Source organism: Diadema antillarum, unplaced genomic scaffold (genome assembly GCF_040938485.1).
Source record: "Diadema antillarum isolate AM-2024a unplaced genomic scaffold, OU_Dant_1.0 seq00000792_RagTag, whole genome shotgun sequence".
Taxonomy (NCBI): domain Eukaryota; kingdom Metazoa; phylum Echinodermata; class Echinoidea; order Diadematoida; family Diadematidae; genus Diadema; species Diadema antillarum.
The window spans coordinates 364,263-388,816 of NW_027271679.1; the positions used below are offsets into that span (position 1 = coordinate 364,263).

Genomic DNA, 24,554 nt, shown 5'->3' on the forward strand with positions numbered 1-24,554 from the left:
GGTCACTATGCTACCGGCATGAAATATCATCCGCATGAGCATGTTTGCAAGTTGCTCTTTGAAAGAACATGTATCAGCATTGATAGTCTTAATTGAATCTCGCTGCAGCGGTTGGGGACATCTATGATTTCTCTTTTCTAGATGACTTGAAAGAACATGTATTAGTATTGATAGTCTTAATTGAATCTCGATCTTCTGCAAACCCATATATTTTCCTCAAAAAATTAGCAGAGCGCTTGGGAGATTTTGTGAATTTCCGCTTTGATTTTGTTTTGTTTTTTTCTCTTCCTCGAGAGGTAATGAACGTACATTAAAGTAAGCTACCGGTCAAGATAAAAATTAATACAAACACGACAGGATTATGGATCATGTTCGTGATGTTTAAAAACCCCTTGTGCAACGTGGATAGAAAACAAGTACACCGAATATCATCACTTACGTTTTGATATCATGTTTCTTTGTTTATTTTTTGTGTGTTTTATTTGGTTTGATTAATTCGCATGAAGCGCTATGAATGTAGTATATAAATAAGCTGATGAAAACGGGTGAACTGCTTCAGTCATTATTTCATAGGCAGTGGGCATCATGATACAACGAGAATGTCGTTACGTCTTGGGAATTAAATTATCTTTGTATTCTTTACTAATATCAATATCATATATTTTTAAGAACCAACCAGATAGTGAAAGGACAAACACAGAAACTCACCAAAAACAAAGACCTGCAACTTTTCCTTACCTAAAAATAGTTTCAACGGAAGCAGACACCATGCCTTCACAAAGGACATTGCTCAAATAGAAACGTTTCTTTTATACCAAGTTCGCCGATGTTTTATTTTGAGTAAAAAAAACAACAACTAGTAACTCATTCCACAATAGCCAAAATTGTGTTGTAATTTGAACTCTCTAAGAGCCACCCTCCAAATAATTGACTCCAAATTATGAAATACACAGCGCTGATGAGTGGCTATGGTCGTCGTGTTCGTGCGTGTGTGTATGCTTTTCAGAGATACATTGGCTTTAGCATAATCTTACTTATTTCTCAAAGTTCTTCTTTTGAGCACCTCAAGAAGAAAGCAAAAAGAGACGCGTGCAAGCAAAAAAAAAAAGCAAAAAAAGAAAAGAAAAGAAACGAAAGCAGGAAAAACAACGAACCCATATCCTGAATTTAAAGAATGCTATACCACTTAAACTGACCCCTAATTAGACAAATACTGGACAGATGCAAAACAGTAGGTGGATCTGAAGCAAAACCGAATTAGCAATTACTCTCAGAAACGTTTCGGAGGATACGACATGTTGTTGATTTTTGTCTGTTGCAGCGGTTGGTGACATCAATGATTTCTCTTTTCCAGATGACTTCACTCTCTTCACTGGAATCGACAACTCATTTCATTTCATTTTCATTTTTCTTTCAACAAGATGCTGAGAGAAACTTGCTCAGTTATGCAATGTCTGTTATTCTGCAAGTCCGTGCTTACGACATAACAGAGAAACGTGACCAGTCATAGCACGATAGATTCAATGTACAAATAGTGATTTAAAATGTATCTTTGGCCAAATAATATTTTTTTGATATGTGTAAGAGCTACATTTCAGCAACCTATTACACCAAGAATCAGAAAAAAAGTTCAATATTAGCAAAGAAAAATACATTTAAAGTTATAAACTTGCCACTAAAGCCAATGGGTCTGAAAAGAAGACTATAAATTTGCTATTGTTCCCAGGCTGCCTTATCTCTTGCTGGTTCCTGAGAACAAAAGAATGTTGATAGTCTTTCCTTTCAGACTCACTGATTTAGTTCTTATTTTCTATATCAAAATATACTTTTTCTTCATTTATAATTATGTAACATTTTTTTCTGATTGTTAGTGCAACAGATTACTAAAATACATTTCTTTCACATATCACAAAATATTTTTTGACCAAAGATACACTTTAAGAAAAAACGCATGGAGAGAGAGAAAAAATATGAACATAGAACATGAAGGAAATGTAGACATTAATAAAAAGAATGCCATAGAACAAAACAACAACAATACTCATCACATAACATAATACCAAACTTTATAACCTCACATCCAACTGGACCCCATGGAAGACCAGCTTAGTGTAGCTGAATATGGGCTATCCAGCCATCTTCTCAGATGGAAATGAACAACCAACCAACCAACCAACCAACCAACCAACCAAACAAACAAACAAACAATAACCCAATATTTTCCTTAGTATACATTTGTACTTATCATAGATTTTCGACTACAACTGCTGTTTTAAATGAAACTTACATTTATTAAAAAATCATACACTTAATATCATCTGGAATTTCATTCCACTCTTTACTTACCCCAAACTCCTACTTTTAGAATTAGTTGAAAACTTACATAACTCAAATGTTGACATGGTACCTCCAAAAAATAATAATGATAATAAATTGTTTGTTTAAATGGAAGCAAATAACACAGATTTGGGGGAAGACTCCATAAGCAATTTGTGCATTTCTTGTAACATTCTGTGCACTTGTCTTAGTTCATTGATAAAAGTAGCTACTTATCTGGTCATAATATAAGTGGTGTTGAATACCTCCGGTTGACAAAATAATTATGGTACGCTATCTCACCGTGTTTAGTCTAATTGGAATATATTTTTTCTTTTTTCTTTTTCATGGAACCCTGTATTTTGAATAGGCTTTTGCATATTTGATATAGCGGGAGAGTAATCTAACAGACCAGATAATGTGCGTCTGCCAAACCTATCTATGATAAATGGGTTTCTCAATCCTTATCATACAATGCAATTCCATGCCTTGATGTACATGTCGAAATAATAAAATCACATGTTCTAATAATTTGACGTTGTTGTCTCATTTTCGGTTGTAAGAGGGCATAATAAATTGGGATTTTTTTTTCCAGTATTTCAAACGTCTTGCAATAGTCTACCCGTTATCTGCTGATCCTCAAATGTTTCCGGTATAAGGAATGAAATCAGGAATGCTAGTCAAAGGACTTTTCCGTTTACAATCTTAGTGTGGACGATTTCGCGTATGACGTGCTGTTTAGTGGCCACTATTGTTATGTCCAGAGCGTATCCGGGCAATTACCCCCAGAGGGCAATTACCCCCCGGCCAAATACTGGTTGGTGGTAAGGTTAGAATAAAGATTAGGGTTAGGGTTAGGTTTAGGGTTAGGAGTTTGGGTTAGGGTCAGGGTTAGGTTCAGGATTATGGTTAGGATTAGGGCCAGGGGAAGGGTGCGGGGTAATTGCCCAGGGGGTAATTGCCCTAGACTCGTCCAGAGTTATGTATGTCAGTTTCTTTGTATATACTTTATTTGCCGATGTTGGGATAGAGAGTGAAATTGCGTAAAGTACTGTGTGATGGAAATTTTCATATCTTTCCGCAGGTAACTTGTTCATCGTGAACCTGGCCGTAGCCGACCTCGGCGTCTCGATCATCGTCAACCTCGCCTCCGTGACGGGCAGCATCTGGAGCGAAGCTGGCATCTTCATCAGGAACCAGTGGCTGTGTGAGATGATCGCCATAATCTGCATCATCACGTAAGGAATCTCTGATTCTTTGAGGTATAAAATTCAGTAAGCATATGAGACAAGAAGTATACACATTTTCTCTCCTGTTCATAATAAACTGTCATGTATTCATACAGAGATGCATACATGCATATATATTACTATTACATGTATATATATATATATATATATATATATATATATATATATATATGTATATATATTATACACATATATATACATAAATCATATATTATATATTATATATGTGATATATGATATATTGCATGTACTTCATGCATACAATTAGCGCTTAAATTCTTTGTGTCTTTGTACATACATTACGATAATATACATTGTTATGTGGGTGTTTATGTTTATGTGTAAACATTACGATTACATGCATCGTCTAGTAACCAGATGCAGCTTTAGAGATTGACAGAAAGACAGAGAGACATTTCGAGCATCTGGCTACCAGTGGCATCCCCAACTGGGAACAGTAAACTATAGTTCCGTCGGTACTGGGATGTATAGTGAGGTGCCCGCACCTCGTCAGGGGCCCGAATACCGTCACCCCGCTTAAAATTGTTTTGAGCGCACTAAACAAAAATGTATGCCCGGGACTGTGTTCAATACGCTTGAAACTTGGCAGGGCTATCACAACCAAGCAAATTGTGGCGAAAACCGAACAGTTTTTCGCGAAAATCTGAAATTTTAATAGGGCTATAGGAATACGTGTTATAAGTCACCCGCACGCATTTTTTACGTGTATGTCTATGGGAACATCACGGTCACCCGCACACGTCTTTCACGTGCTAAGTCTATGGGAGAGCGGGTGACGAGTTGCGGGCCCCTTCCTTGGCGCGCAACTTTTTTGCATCGTTCGCGTTTGACGACGATAGCTGCAAATTTTCAATATTGATCAGTGAACTTGTGATTCCATTGGAATTTTCAGCATTTTTCCAGTATGAGAGTTGGATTTCAAAGAATTTCAGTGGCGAAATGTGATTCAAATATGGGCAAACATTAACTATGACGAGGTGCGGGTCACCCAAGTATACTCCGTAACACCATTCCAGCTAGCTACCACCTTCCTACATGCTAACTGATAGATAAAAGGATTAGAGATTGGTCAAGCCCACCCAGACGAGGGAGAGTGACTGTTAATCCTTTCTATCATGTCTATGCTGTTAGGCGCGGTCAGACTGGCAAAAGATCGAGAAGTTTAAGATCGCGATCTTTAGTCCAAGAGCATTAGGTCAAAAAAGGCCTTAACCTGGACATTTTTGGTAACAAGCTGATTTTTTCAGGATAGATCCAGAAAAATGTCTAGAATAACATACTAAAAGTCCTCATAAATCCTCTTTGAGCGTTTTCCGCAATCCAAGATGGCGTCCAAAATGGCCGCCATTTCCAGAAATTCTTATAACTTTTCAACTAGAGAACCCCAAAACAAAATTTTAATGTCTAAATATATGTTTTGAAGCATGAAGAACCCAATAAAACACATATCAAGACATGTTGATGCACGTAAGTACCGAAATCCAAGATGGCGTCCAAAATGGCCGCCAAAATGGCCGCCATTTTCTGAAATTCTTATAGCTTTTCAGCCAGGTAACCCAAATACAAAATTTAAATGTCTAAATATATGTTTTGAAGGATGAAGAACTCAAGGATGAAGAGATGTTGACGCGCACAAGTACTGTAATCCAATGTGGCGTTCAAAATGGCCGCCATTTTCAGAAATTCTTAATTGCCTTTCATCCAGGTTACAGCCCGTTAACGATCGCCCCGACACTGTACATTTTCGTCACCTCAAGCACATGAGATGAAAATTTAGTGCTAGCCCCTTTTTATTACCAATACATTTGATGTCTACCATGAAGTGAGTTCTAAATGAAAATGTCACTTATCACTTGAGAAGTAAAGACAATTCTTTTTTATATCTGTGCTACATAAATGTTTGCGAAATGTTCAAAATTAGTATCCACATGTGCTACAAAATAATGTGTAATTCATCACATGACAGTGAATTTCTTTGGTGCAGTATATTGCTCCACCTAAACATATAATGTCTAAATTATCTTATTCATTTCGTGTAGATTAGGTAAAATTATGAAATAGATAGAAATCAGAGAATATGGCACTCATAGTTATTGGTATGTGGAGGAGGGATACTCCTCTCCCACACGAGGAATCTCTCTCTTTTTTTTTTTTACTCGAAAGTGAAACATATAGTGCAAACGTTAGATATTGAATTATTTCCATCGAAGAGTAAGAAATTAATGTTTAAAGTAGTATTCAGGGAAATGGACAATATATGGGAGGGTGTGGAAGGGGGATCCCTTTCCCCTCCCCCCAACATGATGGAGATTTTGCATTTTCAGACTTGATATTCAGACATCTGATGCACCCTATTGGTAAAATATTAGATTTTTGTTTCCATCAAAAAAGTAACAAAAAGATATATAATCATGGAAATGCGGTCATGGGGTTGCCTGCTCCCACACGAGGGAAAATTTCGTATTTTCAGACTAGAAATTCACAGATCTGTTGCACCCATTTTGGTGAAATATCCGATATTTGTTTTCTATTTGAAAACGTTAGGAAATATTCAGGAAAGTGTCGGGGAGGGGAAAGTATGTGAAAAGAATACTCCTTCCCATACGATGGCGATTTTGGCATTTTCCAATTTGAAATTCAGAGATTTAGCGCACCCTTTGGTTCTGAAATATCTGAAATTTGGGTTTGTCCTAAAAGTAAGAAAATATATATTTATGGAAATATGCGGGGGAGGTGTATGAGGTGATGAGCCCTTCCACAAAATGGAGATTTTTTTTTCTTTCAGGTTACGGGTTTTATGGTGCATACTGTTGATGAAATACTATATTTTTGTTTCTATTAAAAAGTGTAAGTAGAATAAAGACTATAGTATATTCAAGGTAATGAGCTAGTAGAGGATGTGGGCGGGGAGGGGGGGGGGGGGGGGGCATCACTTTCGACTGGAGGGAGTTTTGTATTTCTATGATCGTCATTAGCCGGCCTAGTGTTATACCTTTGGCGTGATATTGATTGTCCTTCCTCAAAGAGTATATAGTCTCAGTATCCCCATCCCCTCCAGCACGAGGGAGCTTTTAAACTTGAATAGAAATGAAAATAAACATATCATTTGCACACATTTGATGGAATATTTGGGAGTTGTTAAAGGGGTATTTAATTTATATTGGGGTAAGTGAGCGCTGGAAGGATTATAAAGGGCAAATTACCCTTCAATATGAGGGAACTAACCTTTTCATTTTGTATTAGTGAAAGATCTAGTGCACACTTTTTGATGACATATTTGGAAATTTGTTAATCTCAAAAGTGTACAAAGTCTGTGGAAAGGGGCCGAGCGATTTTTGATATAGAAACGGCGGCCATTTTGGGCAACATTTGGTTTTTGCGAAAAACTCACATGTTTGTTTGTTTGTTTGGGTTTTTTTTGTTCTTACGTGCGTTGGGTTCCTTATGTCTCAAAATATATAATTCATACATTTTTGGTGCGTATCACGGTTACCTAGTTTCAGGGTTATGAGAAAAACAGGAAATGGCAGTCATTTTGAATACCATTTTGGCTTTCTGAAAGTGCTTAAGTGCTTTATTTGTGTTTCAACATCTCTGAATAAGTATTATATTTGGTTTCTTGTGACTCAAAACGTATGTGTTTCGACATTCCAAGTGTGTACAGTTGAAATCTACTTGCAAAATAATGAGAAAAAAATCAGGAAATGGCGTCCATTTAGGACGCCATCTTGGATTACGGTACTTGTGTGCTTCAACAACTCTTGATATGTATTTTATTGAGTTCTTCATCCTTCAAAACATATATTTAGACATTTAAATTTTGATTTTAGGTTACCTGGCTAAAAAGTTATAAGAATTTCAGGAAATATGGCGGCCATTTTGGACGCCATCTTGGATTACGGTACTTGCGTGCATCAACATCTCTTAATATGTGTTTTATTGAGTTCTTCATGCTTCAAAACATATATCTAGACATTTAAATTTTGTATTTGGGTTCTCTGGTTGAAAAGATATAAGAATTTCTGGAAATGGCGGCCATTTTGGCGGCCATCTTGGATTGCGGAAAACGCTCAAAGAGGATTTATGAGGACTTTTAGTATGTTATTGTAGACATTTTTCTGGACCTATCCTGAAAAAATCAGCTTGTAACCAAAAATGTCCAGGTTAAAACTAATACTCTTGGACTACTTTAAGATTTCGAAGTTTTGCCATTGTGACCACAAACTTCCCGCGAAACTTCTCGCGAAACTTCTCGCGAAACTTCTCGGTCTGTTTGCGGGCGATGTCTCCGAAGTGCGAGACCATTGTCATTGTACAGATGCGCATTGTTACGTCACAATCACTAGCCATCGGACGGCGCACTCTTTCTTGCGCGCGTACGAATGGCCCAAACTTCGCGATCTTAAACTCCTCGATCTTTTGCCAGTCTGACCGCGCCTAATGAGTCAAATGTGCACAAATAGTCCGGGAGCCAGCGGGGGTCAGCCTAGCTGAAAAGGTTACCAATTTTTATGTATATAGCAATTTAGTACATATGCCCCTAAGTATGGAAATGCACGTCTGGCTGGTCATCGGTGGTGGGTGTGGCCAGGAGGGCCAAAAAAAGGACCCCTCAAAATTAGGCTAGCCTAGCTGGAAAAGTAACCCCATGAAAACAATCGGAACTTGTTCGTTACACTTACAGGATAAATGAATGACCATTGCCAGACGTTTTAAGTGGTGGGGGGTAGCCGCCAGACGCTCTTAAAGGCCCAACCCCAGCTAGGCTAGCCTAGCTGAAAAAGTAACCTCATGAAAACCACTGGAACTTGTTCGTTACACTTACAGGATAAATGAATGACCATTGCCAGACGTTTTAAGTGGTGGAGGGTAGCCGCCAGACGCCCTTAAAGACCCAAATTTTTCCAGCTAGGCTAGCCTAGCTGAAAAAGTAACTTCATGAAACCCACTGGAACTTGTTCGTTACACTTACAGGATAAATGAATGACCATTGCCAGACGTTTTAAGTGGTGGGGGTAGCCGCCAGACGCCCTTAAAGACCCAAATTTTTCCAGCTAGGCTAGCCTAGCTGAAAAAGTAACCTAATGAAACCCACTGGAACTTGTTCGTTACACTTACAGGATAAATGCATGACCATTGCCAGACGTTTTAAGTGGTGGGGGGCAGCCGCCAGACGCCCTTAAAGACCCAAATTTTTCCAGCTAGGCTAGCCTAGCTGAAAATATAACCTAATGAAACCCACTGGAACTTGTTATTTACACGTACAGGATATATGCATGTCCGTTGCCAGACGTTTTAAGAAGTGGGGGGGGGGGGGGTAGCCGCCAGATGCCCTCAAAGACCCAATTTTACCAGCTAGACTATAGCCCTGGCTGGAAAAGTAACCTCCTGAAACCCACTGGAACTTGTTCTATGTTTGTATCTCACCTGATAAACACTGTCGACATAGTATTCTGGTGTTCTTTCAATAACTTTCCACACTTTTGAGCTATATGACCACCAAATTCACTCCTCAGATCATCTGATTGCTATCAAGTGTTAATATTGGTGAAGTCCGACTACGTCAACAGTCAAAAAGTCAATGAACTAGGCCTTTTCCATTTGAAAATCTCTGTAATCACAAAGTCGATACGTGGACGAGACATCACTTCGCTTTTGCCTTGTTAGACCGTGAATATTTGTAAGCTTCCGTTTCTAATTCATACAGTACCAGCATTATGTCTGAGAATAGCGATAAAGAAGATTAGAGTCTTTGGCAACAAGTGCAAAAATAAATTCTGTGCCTTATTTGCTAAACAAACGTGGTAGGAGGACAACGACCTGTTAGGCAATATGGCGGACCAATAGCTCTATATTATTAGTGTTATAGAATAAATGACAATGATGTAGTTCTGAAGCATACTTTTCATTAGATGCTTTTGCAATGACTCAATGTATACTTTTAATCGAACTAAGTATATATCCATGACTTGCTCATGAATTACGGCAGAACGATTCGGTGAGGAAAGTTTTCTGTCATGTCATTACGGAAGAAGTGAACGTGTCAATATTTTGCTATTTGTTCCATAATTATTTCTGAAGTGGTTAAAGGTATTTTCCTAAAACGTTTTTTTTTTCTTTTATATAATACCTACGTTGCATCAAAATGCCTATTCGTTGAAAAAATGCGGGCCATGTATTCAAAGGTCAAAGATCATAGGTTAATGGAAGTCGGGCATACATTGTACAACATTTCACTAAGTTGTTGTTGTTGGTTTTGTTTTGTTTTGTTTTGTTTTTTTGTTTTTTTTTTTTTTTGGGGGGGGGGGGGGGCATGATTCAAAGTGTCCTAAAACCTTGTATAATACATGTATTTAGTTTTGTAGTCACGACTCTTGCTATGTATGATGCCAAATTCTTCCCGCTCATACAAAATGTAGCCGTTTCAGGGAAATAATCATGATATATTACTTCATGATTTGGTAATGCTGAAGTGGTTCATAACATTCCATTGATACTATGTATAGAACAGAAAGTGAATTTGACAATGGTATATAATATCCGCAATTTACTCTTTGACAGGTTCTATCATCCGAATAATAATGTATAAATTGAATATACAGTAGTCCCCTATTCAGTAACTACAGGTTAAGTTAGATAAGCTGCATTCATTTTGCACGCGACCATGGCGTCATAGCCAAAGATGATTGAATTCTGTAAATCTCTGTGTGCCTGCACAGGATTGGAAAACGAAACAACTTTCTGTGTATAGAACAACGAAACAGAAACTGGTGCATGCATTATTCTCAGTCACTTTGTTATGCATAATGATGGTTTGCTCATCGCAGTTCCGGAATCTCAGCTCGAGGGACTCGAATTGATCCCAAATCAGTCGGCATGCGTATATCACCCAAAACAATATCTGAACACAATTATAACTGCAGTCCTCCATAGTCTGTATTGGTTGCCGATAAGGGCTGGTATCAAGTTTGATTTGCATATTATTAACAGTACCTTGTATTTTAATGTTTTCATCGAAATGCCCGTGTACGATATGCGTATCTCAGTTAACTCTTTAAACCATAGTTGTAATCTACGTGCCAAGAATCTCATGTTTTCAATAAGCGTGAACTCCAAGACATGTCGAGATAAGGACTTTAAGACAAAAACGGTTTGGCATAAAAAACGCATTATAAAACGAATTCCCCTTTTACAAGACACGTTTTAGATTTTAGATAGAAATATGGATTCGTTTGAATGCATACAAACCGCTTCTTAAATCCTCTTACATTTTGTTTTTAAGATATGGTGTATACTTTAGAAGTGTAAGAAGCATGCTCTTGTTTTAGAGGCTTTGAGTATAAGAAGCATATGTTATTCTTATAGATTATGTGAATAAGTACGCATTCAAGAACGTTTTGAATAAAACGTATCCAGACAACTGCATATCATATTTTCACCTCTTCCTTTATGCTGATGTATACTCTTGCCGAGAAGGTTAACTGTTTGATAGATATAGTGCTCACCTTATTGAAAAGGTAATTGGGTAAATTTTTGGTTTCAGTATATTATTCAAACACAACTAAGTTAACTTTTACATTAACATTTTCACAACTCACAAATTCCACACGCACACACATTTCATGATTCACAAGATTCAAGTTACACTAATCCTATTTACTTTGCAGAGTTCAACAACAACATAAGTTATATATCAGTTCGCACTATTCAAGGTTTAGAGTAGTTAAGGAACTAAATCGTACCCGATTATGTGATGCTAAGTTGCACCTTGAGATGATGGGCAATATTGCCCTTATAAAGGAGCAGGCAGTGACACTGACTTGCTCCTTTAAAGAAGCAATTTTGCAGCAGTCATGGAGCAAATAAGCACCACATAGGTGCAACATCATACCAATAAGGCACAAGATTGCACCCTCACGAGAGGGTACATTCTTGCATCCTTCGGACATAAAGTTGCACCTAAAGGTACGAGGTTGCGCCTTTTTCAAGGGGGCAAAGTTGCTCCCGAGGGTGTAACTTTCACCCTTTCTTGCGGGTACAAAGTAGCACCCAAAGTTCCAAGATTGCACCCTCAAAACAAGGCACAATCTTGGAACTTTGGGTGTTTCTTTGCACCCTCACGAAAGGATGTAAAGTTGCACCAAGATGTAAAGGCTACACGGGGTGCAAAGGTGCGCCGAAAGGTAAAGGGTGCAAGATCGCACCCTCAAGAAAGGTGCAACTTAGCACCACTCAGTGTGGGTAGAAAGATGCACCCTCAAGAAGAGGTGCAATCTAGCACCACTTAGTGTGGGTGGAAAGATGTACCCAAGGGAACATTTTCGCACCCTCAATAAAGGGTTCAACTTTGCACCCTCTCTGCAGTATTATTTTATACACACGTGAATTCCTTGTTCCTGTGAGCTACATTTAATATGAGCGTGACCCAGTATTAGACACGTGTCAAGCCTTTGCAGACACAGATTTATTTTTCTTCATATTGTTTAAAGGTCATTTAAAACAAATTTAGATATTATATTCATTTCTTTTAAGTTAAGAGGAGCAAATGTGGAGATCATGACCTGTGATACATGTTACGGGAAGTCTATATTTTTATGTGTACTCGTTTTTTTTTTTTCAACTACAAGGAATTACCTATGAGCTAATTGGATAAAGAAGCTGGGCATTCCTTTTTTTTTTCATCAGTTAATGTCAGTGCTGGTGTATTATTCTTGAAAAGTCGGCATCTAAATGTCCTCCAAACCAAGTACTTACTGTATAAAATTATGTTCCTGTGAGTTACGTTTCTTATGAGCATGACAGATCTGTAGACACGTGTCATAGTGGTTACAAACACTAAGTTTCCTTTGCTTTCATCGTTATCAAGAAGCGATTTTGAACAATTTCAGATGTTCTGGTTTTTTCAATTTCGTTACGAGAAGGCAAGAATGATTTCATGTAAAACATGTTAAGGAAAGTTGATAGTTTGGTTATTTTATCATTACCCATCTTCGTCTTCTCAACAAGAAGATGATACACATGAGCTCATTTGCTAAAGAAGTTGAAGGATGTTTAATTGCTGGTAGCCACGTAGGGGCTTTTGTCATAACATTTTGCATCTTAATCCCTCGAAACTAAGTACACGCAGTATTAGTTTATAGATAACATAATATTTTTGTTGTTGCTCATGTATCATGCTCATGTTAGACATGTTTCTCATATGTTTCTGTCATATGCTTTACTGACGAACAGCAAATGTTGAGTTTATTGGCAAGAGAGGTGCATCATTACTTTACATTTAAGTTCATTGAAGTGCCGGAGCATAAACTTGTCTTGAAATATTAGCATCCAAAACCCTCCAAACCAAAAACGTGCAATACTAGACTAGGAATTCCTTGTTGTTGTGAGTTATGTTTCTTAAAAACACTGATTTTTTTCTGCTTTTGCAATGTACTATGTTCAAAAACACTCTTGAACAATTTTCAGATTTCGTTTTTTTTCTTTAAAGAGAAGAAAACGGTGAGGTCATGTGAAGCATGTTCCTATAAGTTTTATTTCGTTAATAATTTTTCTTAACCCATCTCCTCAACCGTAAGGTGATACGGTACCTAAAAAGTCATAGCCAAAGGTGTTGAGCTTTACTTCCCCCTTTTTAAGTAAATTTAAGAGCTGGGGCATTATTTTTAAAAAGTTGGCATTTTAAGCTATGTACACCGAGGACGAGTCTTACTGAATGGATTTCTTGTTGCAGTAGAATTGTATTTTTTATGAGCTTGATGGAGTATTAGACAATTGTATAAAGTGTTTGCAAAAACTGTTAATGTATTCCCTTTTGCTAATGTCCAAAGAGTTCATTTGCCAAGTTTTGATTGTCTTTTGTTTTAATCATCAGGGGTTTGTTTTATCATGGTCATAGAGGAAAGAAACTTGATTATAAAAAAAAGCCTTCATATAAGAAGAGATACTGTAGGACACAATTTCATTAAAAGTTGTGATTTTCAACATTTCCAAAATGCAATTGATGAATATTTCTCCCCAGGGCACAGAAAGAAAGTAGTTTTTGGTCTTGGTTTTTTTTTTTTTTTTTTGTTTTTTTGTTTTTTTTTTTTTTTTTTTACGTCAGTATGTTATAATACCCGCGGGTTTACGCCCATCCCACCAATTTCCATCCGGATACTGTACCCGGCCCTGTTGTTGTTTTTTTTTTTTTCATTTTTGTTTTACACTGCAAAGAAAATGAGAACACTGATGCTTGAGAAAAATCCCGACATGTTTGATTGGGCAATTCTTTTTTGATGTCTATTATTCTTTCCAAATAAGTTTTTTTGATTATCACTGAGGACAAATACAGATACCCTATTTCTTCTACCAAAACCACAGCACTGTATATTCTCATATTTCTACAGTATTTCGTCTCAACACTTGCCCTATTGATATTTCAAAGCATGTTTCCCTGTGCGCTCAAGAAACTCCCCCATTAAAGGAGACCTCCGGGTGATTCTCAGATTTTTACATTTGTACAACTATGAATTAGTTATACTGAGGACAGAGTTTCAGAATTTGTGATAATTGGGATGAAGAATAAGAATATTTTCAAAAAATAGAACAAATTGCAATGAACAAGGATGATGACATGGGAGAGTCACCATAAGAATGCATGAGTTGGGGCTCAAGGAAGCAGAACAAAAGAATAAGGCAATGCATTGATTATAGACAGGTGAACTCGCAAGCAAGCGGTATTGTTATGGAATTACACTGCTATCATTTCTGAAATATGTGAACCTTATAGCTGGTAAAATTGGGTCTTTGAGAGCGTCTGGGGGCTACGCCCCACCACTTAAAGCGTCTGGCAACGGTCATGCATTTATTCTGTAAGTGTAAGAACAAGTTCCAGTGGGTTTCATGGGGTTACTTTCCTAATTTTCAGCTAGGCTAGCCTAGCTGGTAAGAGTTTGGTCTTTGGGGCGTCTGGCGGCTATTGTCTGGCAACAGTCATTCAATTATCCTTTGAGTGTATCACAAGAACAAGTTCCAGTGGGTTTCAGGAGGTTATTTTTCCAGCTATATATAGGCTAGTCTAGCTGGTAAAATTGGGTCTTTGAGGGCGTCTGGCGGCTGCCCCCCCCCCCACCATTTAAAACGTCTGGCAACGGTCATGCATATATCCTGTAAGTGTAAAGAACAAGTTCCAGTGGGTTTCACAAGGTTACTTGTTCAGCTAGGCAAGCCTAGCTGGAAAAAGTTTGGTCTTTAAGGGCGTCTGGCGGCTACCCCCCACCACTTAAAACGTCTGGCAATGGTCATTCATTTATCCTGTAAGTGTAACGAACAAGTTCCAGTGGGTTACATTAGGTTACTTTTTCAGCTAGGCTAGCCTAGCTGGAAAAATTTGGGTCTTTAAGGGCGTCTGGCGGCTACCCTCCACCACTTAAAACGTCTGGCAATGGTCATTCATTTATCCTATAAGTGTAACGAACAAGTTCCAGTGGGTTTCATGAGGTAACTTTTTTCAGCTAGGCTAGCCTAGCTGGAAAAATTTGGGTCTTTAAGGGCGTCTGGCGGCTACCCCCCACCACTTAAAACGTCTGGCAATGGTCATTCATTTATCCTGTAAGTGTAACGAACAAGTTCCAGTTGTTTTCATGAGGTTACTTTTTCAGCTAGGCTAGCCTAGCTGGAGTTGGGCCTTTAAGAGCGTCTGGCGGCTACCCCCCACCACTTAAAACGTCTGGCAATGGTCATTCATTTATCCTGTAAGTGTAACGAACAAGTTCCAGTTGTTTTCATGGGGTTACTTTTCCAGCTAGGCTAGCCTAATTTTGGGGGGTCCTTTTTGTGGCCCTCCTGGCCACACCCACCACCGATGACCAGCCAGACGTGCATTTCCATACTCAGGGGCATATGTACTAAATTGCTATACACATAAAAATTGGTAACCTTTTCAGCTAGGCTGACCCCCGCTGGCTCCCGGACTAAAATTTCACGCACAAACCGACGGATAGGAGATGAACGTGGCGCATAAAGTAGCGCGCTGCTGCTGCGAACGTCGTCTTAGATCGGTACCTTATTAATTCTGAGCATTCATTTTATAACGTGGGATACCTGTTCGGACATCTACCGCCGCTTACTGTTAATGCTTTCGTATGTAGGTTTTTGCAAAGGGTAAACGTCTTGGAGGCTAAAAGACAACAAAAAAAGAAAGAAACAAAGCAAAGCAAAACAAAACAACAACAACAACAACAACAACAACAACAACAACAACAACAACAACAACTCCTCTTGATCGTCACACGTAATTCACATGCTTTATTAGATTTGTACATATCGTTCACTAGCACTGGCTATGCACAAAACGAGATGGCACAGCTGACATGCAACATGCATTCTGATATCATTATTGCTGGTCTACAGCATTATAATATTTTTGTTTGGGGGATGAAAGTTACTCGATACCTGGCCAGGGACGTTCTACACGCGTGTACACGTGAACATATCCCAGTCGTCCATGCGTGCGCCGCATTAAAGCAAGGTTATGGCGTCTTCTCAATGACCATTTTAAATATGGTCACATCCCCACAATGTGTCATACTACCTTTATGCTTCACAAAAAGTGCTAATGTGAAATATACACAACCGGAGTAAAGAGTAAACCCAGTCTTTTGTCGGGATAAAGTAATGGGTAGTGACGGTTCTGCTGTTTGCGCTGTTTGGCATTGATTTGCTTTTGTCATGGAGATCCTTTCTAGTGCAATTGTATATCTATGATTAACATATCTATGATTATGACACGTGACGCGTTAATAATGTAACAAGGGTGAAACAGTCATGCATCACTGAGTACCACTCTATCTAAAAGAAACGGATGTGGAGTGGTATCAATGAACATGGTCATATGACTGGTATTGTCCCCCCCCCCCCCCCCCCCAGTCTAATCGAATGCCAGCCTCTCCTTTTTTTTTTTTTTTTTTTGGTTAGATTCTCGTGATTCGTACAAAAGCTTGTCCGAGGAAGAACCTTAGAAAGGTAAACAATGCAAGAAGAGCAAAGTGTTATTAGCACTGAACAAAGCTTGAAATACTTCGGACGGAACCTGTCGGCCTCTGCCTCAATCGTGATGCGGTGATTAAAAGCTTGATGCAGTCATCTGGTGTGAGCGTGGCTATCTCTGTTTCTATCCTTACGTATTCTTCGCCAATATCGAATCATCGGGCCATGTTACCATATGAAAGAATATCCTTCCGATTCAAGAGAAGTTTAATTTCCGATAACATTAGGAGAAGATCCTGAGAATACTGGAGCGCTTAATCTTCAGTCCCTCTATGTTTAATTCGTTATCATACTTCAAGAAATAATATATAATAATTTGAGATCAAGATGCTGTTAACGTATGAACGCTTGGTGGTATTTCCATTTATTGCATCTTTGAAACTTAAAAGAGCTGTTGGACAATGGCTGTGTATCGTCAGCTTAAAATCTCTTTTTATACTATACCCTACCGCACTGAATGTAAACTCATCTCTTTCCATACAAATCTAGCGCATTCTAATCCTTTTTCTTACAGATCTGAAAAAAACCCCGCACATAAGCACACACAGGTGACCTTGTACGAACATTTTTGGTATCAAAACCGTTCACAAAATAAACAAAACAAAAATGAACATACGATTAGTGCATTTTGTTCATTTTGCGAAGTCATATAAATATTTTTTGTGACATAATGGCAGCAAAACATAATAACGATAATGACAGGAATTGCGGCACATCCTTTTAAGTAATAATTAGACTAAAAGTATATCACATTTCCGTTACGCCTCATCGATTAATCTCGGGTCGGTTTTCATTATTCGCGTCTTTGCGTGAGAGCCTTTGATAAAAACATGCTTGTCATCTCTTGTGCTACTGATTGGGATGTTCATCATTCGAAGTAGGGCCTACCCGGTGCGTCAAAATTACTACGGATCATTCGCAATGATCTGTCCTTGGAAATAGATATCAATGACGCCATAATGCTTGATTAACATTGCGCTGCAGTACGGTAGAGTAACGAGAACCATGTATTATGACGGAGGCATACCGGTCGCCACAGCGACATTTCTAGTTGTTTTTTGATTTTGCTCACACATGTACAGGCAAACCCAGAATACATTATTTAAGGATCATAACATTTACTCGGTTTTGACACCTCGTTAGAAATTCGTCACTCCTCCGTCATTAATTTATTTTATGTTATATATAATTTCGAGATAATGATCTTCACAGCAGATGGGAAATTTTACTCAGTCTGCCACAATTATGATATGCTCCACCTGACGCCTGCCAGACGAACCTTTCTTCCCAAGTAGCTGTCAAACTATTATCTTATAGTCGGGATAAGGTGATAGCAGAGAAAACTCGACACCATTTGCTGACTTTGCTGTAACGTCCACTTTATTTTTCACTCCCTGACATTCAGAAATATCATTTCAATGAACTTATTAACGGATTATTGCATTTTACATGCATATTCTCCTAATTCCTTTATTGCTGTGCCGGGTAGTTATGGTACACTATGCGAGACGACTAACAGACGTCGCATTTTCATTCTTATTTAATGATTAAAATAGCAAAACTGCTGCGAACAAAAAATAATGATAAAAGTTGTTATAATGATACTGATTATTATGATAATAATATTAACAACAATAATAACTATGATAAAGATAATAATGAAAAAATAATAATGATAATGATAACAATATTTCAATTCATAGTTTTTACTATCAAGTGCTTAGTGTTTTGTAAGGCACCGGGAAAAGAAGGGATATCTTTAGTTTGACAGCTGTGTCGTTCATATACAACTTTGAAAGTGAATTTCTGTGTGATTATGAGGGGACTAATGGATTCAACCATTTTTCCATCTAATCTATATCCAATATAAGATAAGTATGCAGCGAAAATTTTGGTTCCAATTCAGTGACGGCACTTCGTAACTCAGAACTATGGAAATATAATGCCTTTGCATTTTTGCTTTATCATTCTGACAATTTGTATCTTTAAAACTAGGTTAGCATATCAAGAATACACCACACCGTTATGTTCAAGTTTGTTTCAATCAATAAAACAAAACCAGACAAGCAGGATGGTTGCAGATGTTTTTTTTTTATTTTCTGAAGAGATTTCATATCATCGAACCAAGCTTCGATCGCATGTGCAATAAACAAGCAAGAAACAAAGTACACACGCACACACGCACACACACATAAAAAAATACAACAAAGAAATGAGGGGTATGGTATAAGAACAGGGATTTGACCGTTCCTAACGATCTCTTTCTCCCATTCTGTCATATACGCATTTCACAAGTGTGAATGCCGTGACCTATTTTTAGGAATAATATGAACGCTTTTACTGTAAAAATCCAAAGGTTCATTCAATGTTATGGATAAAGAAGAAGACCTGCACCCCACCAAAAAAAAAAAAAAAAAAAAAAAAAGGAGAGAAAAAAAGAAACCGAAATCAAAAACACCACTCGTCATTTTGACGAGACTGCTTCTAATTTCGCACTGGTTTCATAACTGACTATATTCGCTCAGAGAAATCTATTTCAGTAGCCTGTAAGTTTCCTGAACAAATGAGACAAGGCAAGTGCCATAATGTGTGTCTCGCCCATTCGCGTACAAGAAATTGTACGCAAATGGGATATAAGAGATAAAAAAAAGAGATATAAGAGATAAAAAGAGATATAAAAGGGGAAAAATTTATGGCCCCCGTAAAAGTGCCATAAAAACTTAACATTAGGCCCTTAAAGTTCATTGACCCCTGCCTGTGACCTTTGACCTTGTGGTGACCATCCACTCCCCAAGGGACATCTACCATCCAAGTTTGGTCACAAACGGACCTATGGATCAAAAGTTATGACCCATAATCGAAACGCGCCATAAAAACTTAACATTGGGCTCTAAAAGTTCGTTGACCCCTGCTTGTGACCTTTGACCTTGTGGTGACCATCCACTCCCCAAGGGACATCTACCATCCAAGATTGGTCTCAAACTGACCTATGGATCAAAAGTTATGACCCATAATAGAAACGCACCATAAAAACTCAACAATTTAGAACACCATCACACGAGGGTAATCTCAAAAATTATCACTGCATTGAACTGATGAATGTGGTGTTTGGCAATCAGGTATCGGAAACATTCAAGGAGGATATTCTAGAAAGAGATGAAAAGAGATGTTTTCATGTTCTGTACTAAGAATTTGTATCTGAAAGAATTTAAAAATGACAAAATATGTCTGGGATAATGATTATGAGAAAGGCTAGACATTCAGCTCTTGTAATTGAAATACACCGTGTAAGATTGCATCAAAAGTCATTAAGATTACGAGGACCACAACCTTCTTGGGTGCTGTTCGTTATTCCGAAGGTTCGCTATTCCGAAGGTTCGTTATTCCGAAGGGTCGTTAATCCGAAACACGCAAATTCCCTAACCACCTTCTTATAACACTTCTGCCGGTACAACAGTCTGATAGACCTGTCATTATCCAGTCACTACTGGACGATACAATTATCGGAAGTTATAAGTTCCACTATTCTAAGTAATTCCACAATCACTCTTCATCTCACAATTTTATGGCCTTCTCCTCATTCTCACTAACACAGGTTCATATTTCATACCCATACCTTAGAAACCCACAAAACTGAGCCAAATAATCAGCCTGAAGGTTGAAATACTGATTAGTCAATTCCATCTGACACGGAACGGGGAAAAAAGAAACAAAGGGTTCATCAAAGATGCCATGGGAGCTGTCACCCGTCACAACGAGGAAGCAGATATCCTCATTCCATTGCATGTATTAGATGTTACTTCAAGAGCAATAGAGAATTTCAGAGATAATACGTATTGATGATTTTTACGTATAGACGCTGACAAATTTATTCTCCTAATGGATCTTTGCTTTACTTTTAATACTGCATCGCATGTTGTCTGCTCCATCACTGGAAAAAGGAGATGATAAAATGCAATTGACATTGTTGAGAGATTATGTTCTGCAAATTGTTTGAAAAACAAAGGTCTGCTTGGTCATGCCTTTCATGGCGCAGGCTGAATTTGAAAATTTGAGGATGTCTCAAAAGAGCAGATGGATCAAGAATTCTCTAAGCCTTGAATTATGCAGAATGTGCAATGACACAGTCCATGCCTTCCAGAAGTTGGGCGTGGATGACTTCAACCTGGACAATCTCCCGCTTTGCTCTCGTAGAGTCTTGATACAACACATCCAGAGAACAAACCTCGTAAACCTTCACAACCTAATTTGTGCCTCTACTTACAGGGGAATATAATATGGTACATTGTAGTTATTTCCAGCGGATATACATAAACTGTGCAATTAAGTGCTTTGAGCTTCCTACACCAACGGTAGCCACATAATTCATTTTCATGTTCATTTGGCAAGAAATGCAAAAGTCATTGCTTCTGGAAGAATTAGAACCAATTGTCCCCTGTGTACAACCCTATACAAGTGCTGTGGCTTCAAAAACACATGCAGGGAATGAGCTTGTAAGATATTTAATTTCCGATAAATTTTCTAGTACACGGCTTACACTTTTTATTTAAACTCTACAACCAAATCGTCTAAATGGGGCATTTTGTCACTCAGACATAGTTATTGAGGCACTTTTGAAAGTCATTTGCTTTGACACCAGAATCACATGATTTCCCATTCACAAATTTTACCCAAATGCAATGTTCTTACAGGAATCTTTCCCATGGCAGCCATTTTGCATTACAACATGGCAGTGTACCTACAGGAAGCAGTCCCGCCTCTACAATGATAATACTATTTATTGAAGTGATTGACTTACACACAGGTCCTACAAGAAAGTGCTCCAGCATGCTTGAGTTTGCAGGGTAAAGATCTTACAGCACCAAATATGTGTCGAAATCCATCTTGAATTTCAAGAATGGCAGCCAATGCGAATATTCCTTTATTACAGAATGTACATAATTATGTGTGTGTGTGTTTCTAAAAGAATGTACAATGTACTCCACCATAAACATTGATATGCCTTAAAGTTGCTTGTAACCACAGATATTAGCTGAAAAGCAGCCATTTTGAATGATAAAATGGCAGCCTCAAAAATGATCTGCAATTTTAGAGAGGGGATCAAAGTGCATCTGAATGTTCAACATCATGAGCCCGGTTTATGCCCGAAATGTGAACTTTCTGTATTGTTTACAACATGAAATATGGGTCAAAATATACATTCTGGTATGGCGGCCATTTTGAATTTCAAGATGGCCACCTATATTATCAAAATGGACCATCACTTCAGAAAAAGATGTTTCAGAAAGTCTGGTAGCATACGCATGCTCTTTGCCCCAAGTTAGAACCTTACACAATGCATACGATATGAGATATAGGCCCAATTACATTTGCTATGGTGGCCATTTTGAATTTCAAGATGTCCACTAACCAAAATAATCCCTCATTTAAACAAAAATGTATATATTAGCATGTCTGACATCACAAGCATGCTTTTTGCCCCAAATCTATACTTTCTATAATGCTTACAACCTGATATACAGGTAAAAATACATTTATCTATGGTGGCCATTTTGAATTTCAAGATGGCAGCTCTCAAATTGTATCAAAACAATCTACAATATCAGGAAATGATGTATCAGAATGTCTGATATCACAAACATGCTTTTTGCATCAAATATGAACCTTTTATGATGCCAACATTATGAGAACTGGGTTAAAATACAGTTTGCTATGGCGACCATTTTGAAATTCAAAATGGCGGCTAAAGACGTGGTCGAAAAAATGGAACCAAATTTTTTTGGATTCAGCACCCCCAAATTGACCAAGTTAGCTAGAAAAAAAAAATCATTTTTGGCACGAAAATCTCACGGGATCTAATATTTCGACATAGCAGACTGTACTATAAGATCAATTAGGCCTAAGATTCTGCTGATTGTAGTACGTTATGGGACTATCTGGCTTCCTGATTCATGTCCCCGTCTCGAATCTGAAATGATTTCAAAATGACACACACGTTTTTCATTCATTTTGAATCTGTTTCAACACGAAATTTTGAAATGATCGCTTCTGTAGGTGCTCGTGTTCATTGTGGAGTATTGCAGCGATTGCCTTCAACCGGTACGTCTGGATTTGTCACTGGCAGACGTACCACAAGGTGTACAACCGCCGGACTGTTCCCTTCATGATTGTCGCTCTATGGAGTATATCATTTCTCATCGACCTGCCCAACATCCTGGGATGGGGCACGCACAAATTCGACTGGAAGGTAAGCAGTTGTCGTGGTCGTATCTCTAGTCAATGCATATAAGTATGTTGTACTCTTAAACTTTAAAAAATAACAAAAGGAAAACACAGAAATGAATAATTCGTGCATTATTTTCTCTACGACAGCCACTTTTCTCACGGTTCCAAAAGTAAAAAAAAACAAAACCCACAAACAAACAACCGAGTCATGATTTTTTTTTAAAACTCGTTTCATGAATGTCTAAAACACATTCCAGTGTCGAATGTTCCTGTATCTTCTATTCTTCACAGTTTTCGCTTTATATATTTTACATTACTGCTTTTATTACAACTTTAAAATATTTTTTGAAGGAATTGCCCCGTCAAAGTGTAATGAACTAGTCCCTTTTCGTCTTAAATGTAACATTTCGACAAAGCGATGGTTTGTATGTGAAAGTTGACACAAAATGGCTTATTAGGCGGTTTTAAATTGTGTTTTTGCATTGTAGGTGATGTCATGTACGGGCGGGATGTCTTTCGTGCACTCTTACGCTATCTTCTTTGCTCTGACGGCTTTTGCTGGTCCCTTAATCATCATCGGCTACAGTTATGTCGGCATTTTCAACTTCGCGTGGAAAGCAGCCGCTGCCATTAAGCGCATGCAGAACGAAAACGGAACCAACCGCGCCCCGAAGCGCGTACGTCCGGCAGACCTGCGCCTCGCTCGCTCTGTGTTGGCCATCGTGCTCATCTACGTTGCGATGTGGTCTCCTTACTCCCTAACCGTGCTCATCGATCACCGCGTGGTAGCCGACCGCAAGCTCTACATCTTTGCCTTCACATTGGCGCATACCAACAGCAGCATTAACTGCGTCATATACGGGCTCACGAACCAGCAGTTCCGCCACGGATACATGCGATTCATTCGGCTGTTGCTTTGTCGGATGAAAGCACTTGACGGTCTCGGTGACACCGTAACGGCAACAGCTACTGCAACGGGGATGGCGAATAACAACCGCGTGCATCCGATGCAAGCGGAACAGACCGTGCCAAGCGTTGTATACTGAAAGACAGATACCATATCAGAGCCATTATAGCAATGTGAAACTTATTTCCAATCTCTACACTCTCATACGATATCTCAATCTGCTATTCCTCTGGAAAAAAGGGTGTTATTACTGCAAGGACATATGTTTAAGATCCTTGTAGACTGCAGCTGCAACCACCTAGTTGGACGAATTGCTTGGTTTTTGGCAGACGTGACTTTGGACAACAATAATCATCTCAACACAGCAGATCAGGAACCCGTGAGAGGCACTGATCGACATGTTCATTGAAAACGAGGCTCTGGTGAGCACAGATGATGGCAATGCGTCCCTCTGAGATCCACAGGAGGGACGGGAAGAGTTACATGAAAAGAATGGACACTGTTTGGACCGACATTTTGTTGTCCATGATAATGAAGCCAATCTCTAAAGCCTACCGACAGCAGCGAAGATTCGGCCAAGTGTGGATATCTAAATGATAGTCCAGTTCGACTCCAGCTAAGACCACTGCACCACATGGAATGTCATGAAATGATCTTGCTGGTCAGTAAGACGATGAAGGAAAATCCACCAACTATAGTCTCCACCCACACTTAAAGGAGACTTCGAGATGATTTTAAGACTTTTGCAACTGAACTTCTTTTAATTGGTTAAAGGGCCTACTGGGTAAAAAGATTAAGAAATTATAGGA

At 38.5% G+C, this 24,554-nt stretch overlaps 1 protein-coding gene across 1 annotated transcript in view; it reads left to right on the forward strand.

Moving 5' to 3' along the window:
- The window catches only part of LOC139739278 (melatonin receptor type 1A-like), a 31,351-nt gene extending 7,467 nt beyond the window's left edge, over positions 1-23,884 (forward strand). The window contains exons 2-4 of the mRNA XM_071649887.1: positions 3,401-3,554; positions 22,668-22,860; positions 23,327-23,884. Coding sequence (XP_071505988.1) covers positions 3,401-3,554; positions 22,668-22,860; positions 23,327-23,884 — 905 coding nt within the window. The remainder of the gene's footprint in view (positions 1-3,400; positions 3,555-22,667; positions 22,861-23,326) is intronic.
- The last annotated feature ends 670 nt before the right edge of the window (positions 23,885-24,554 follow it).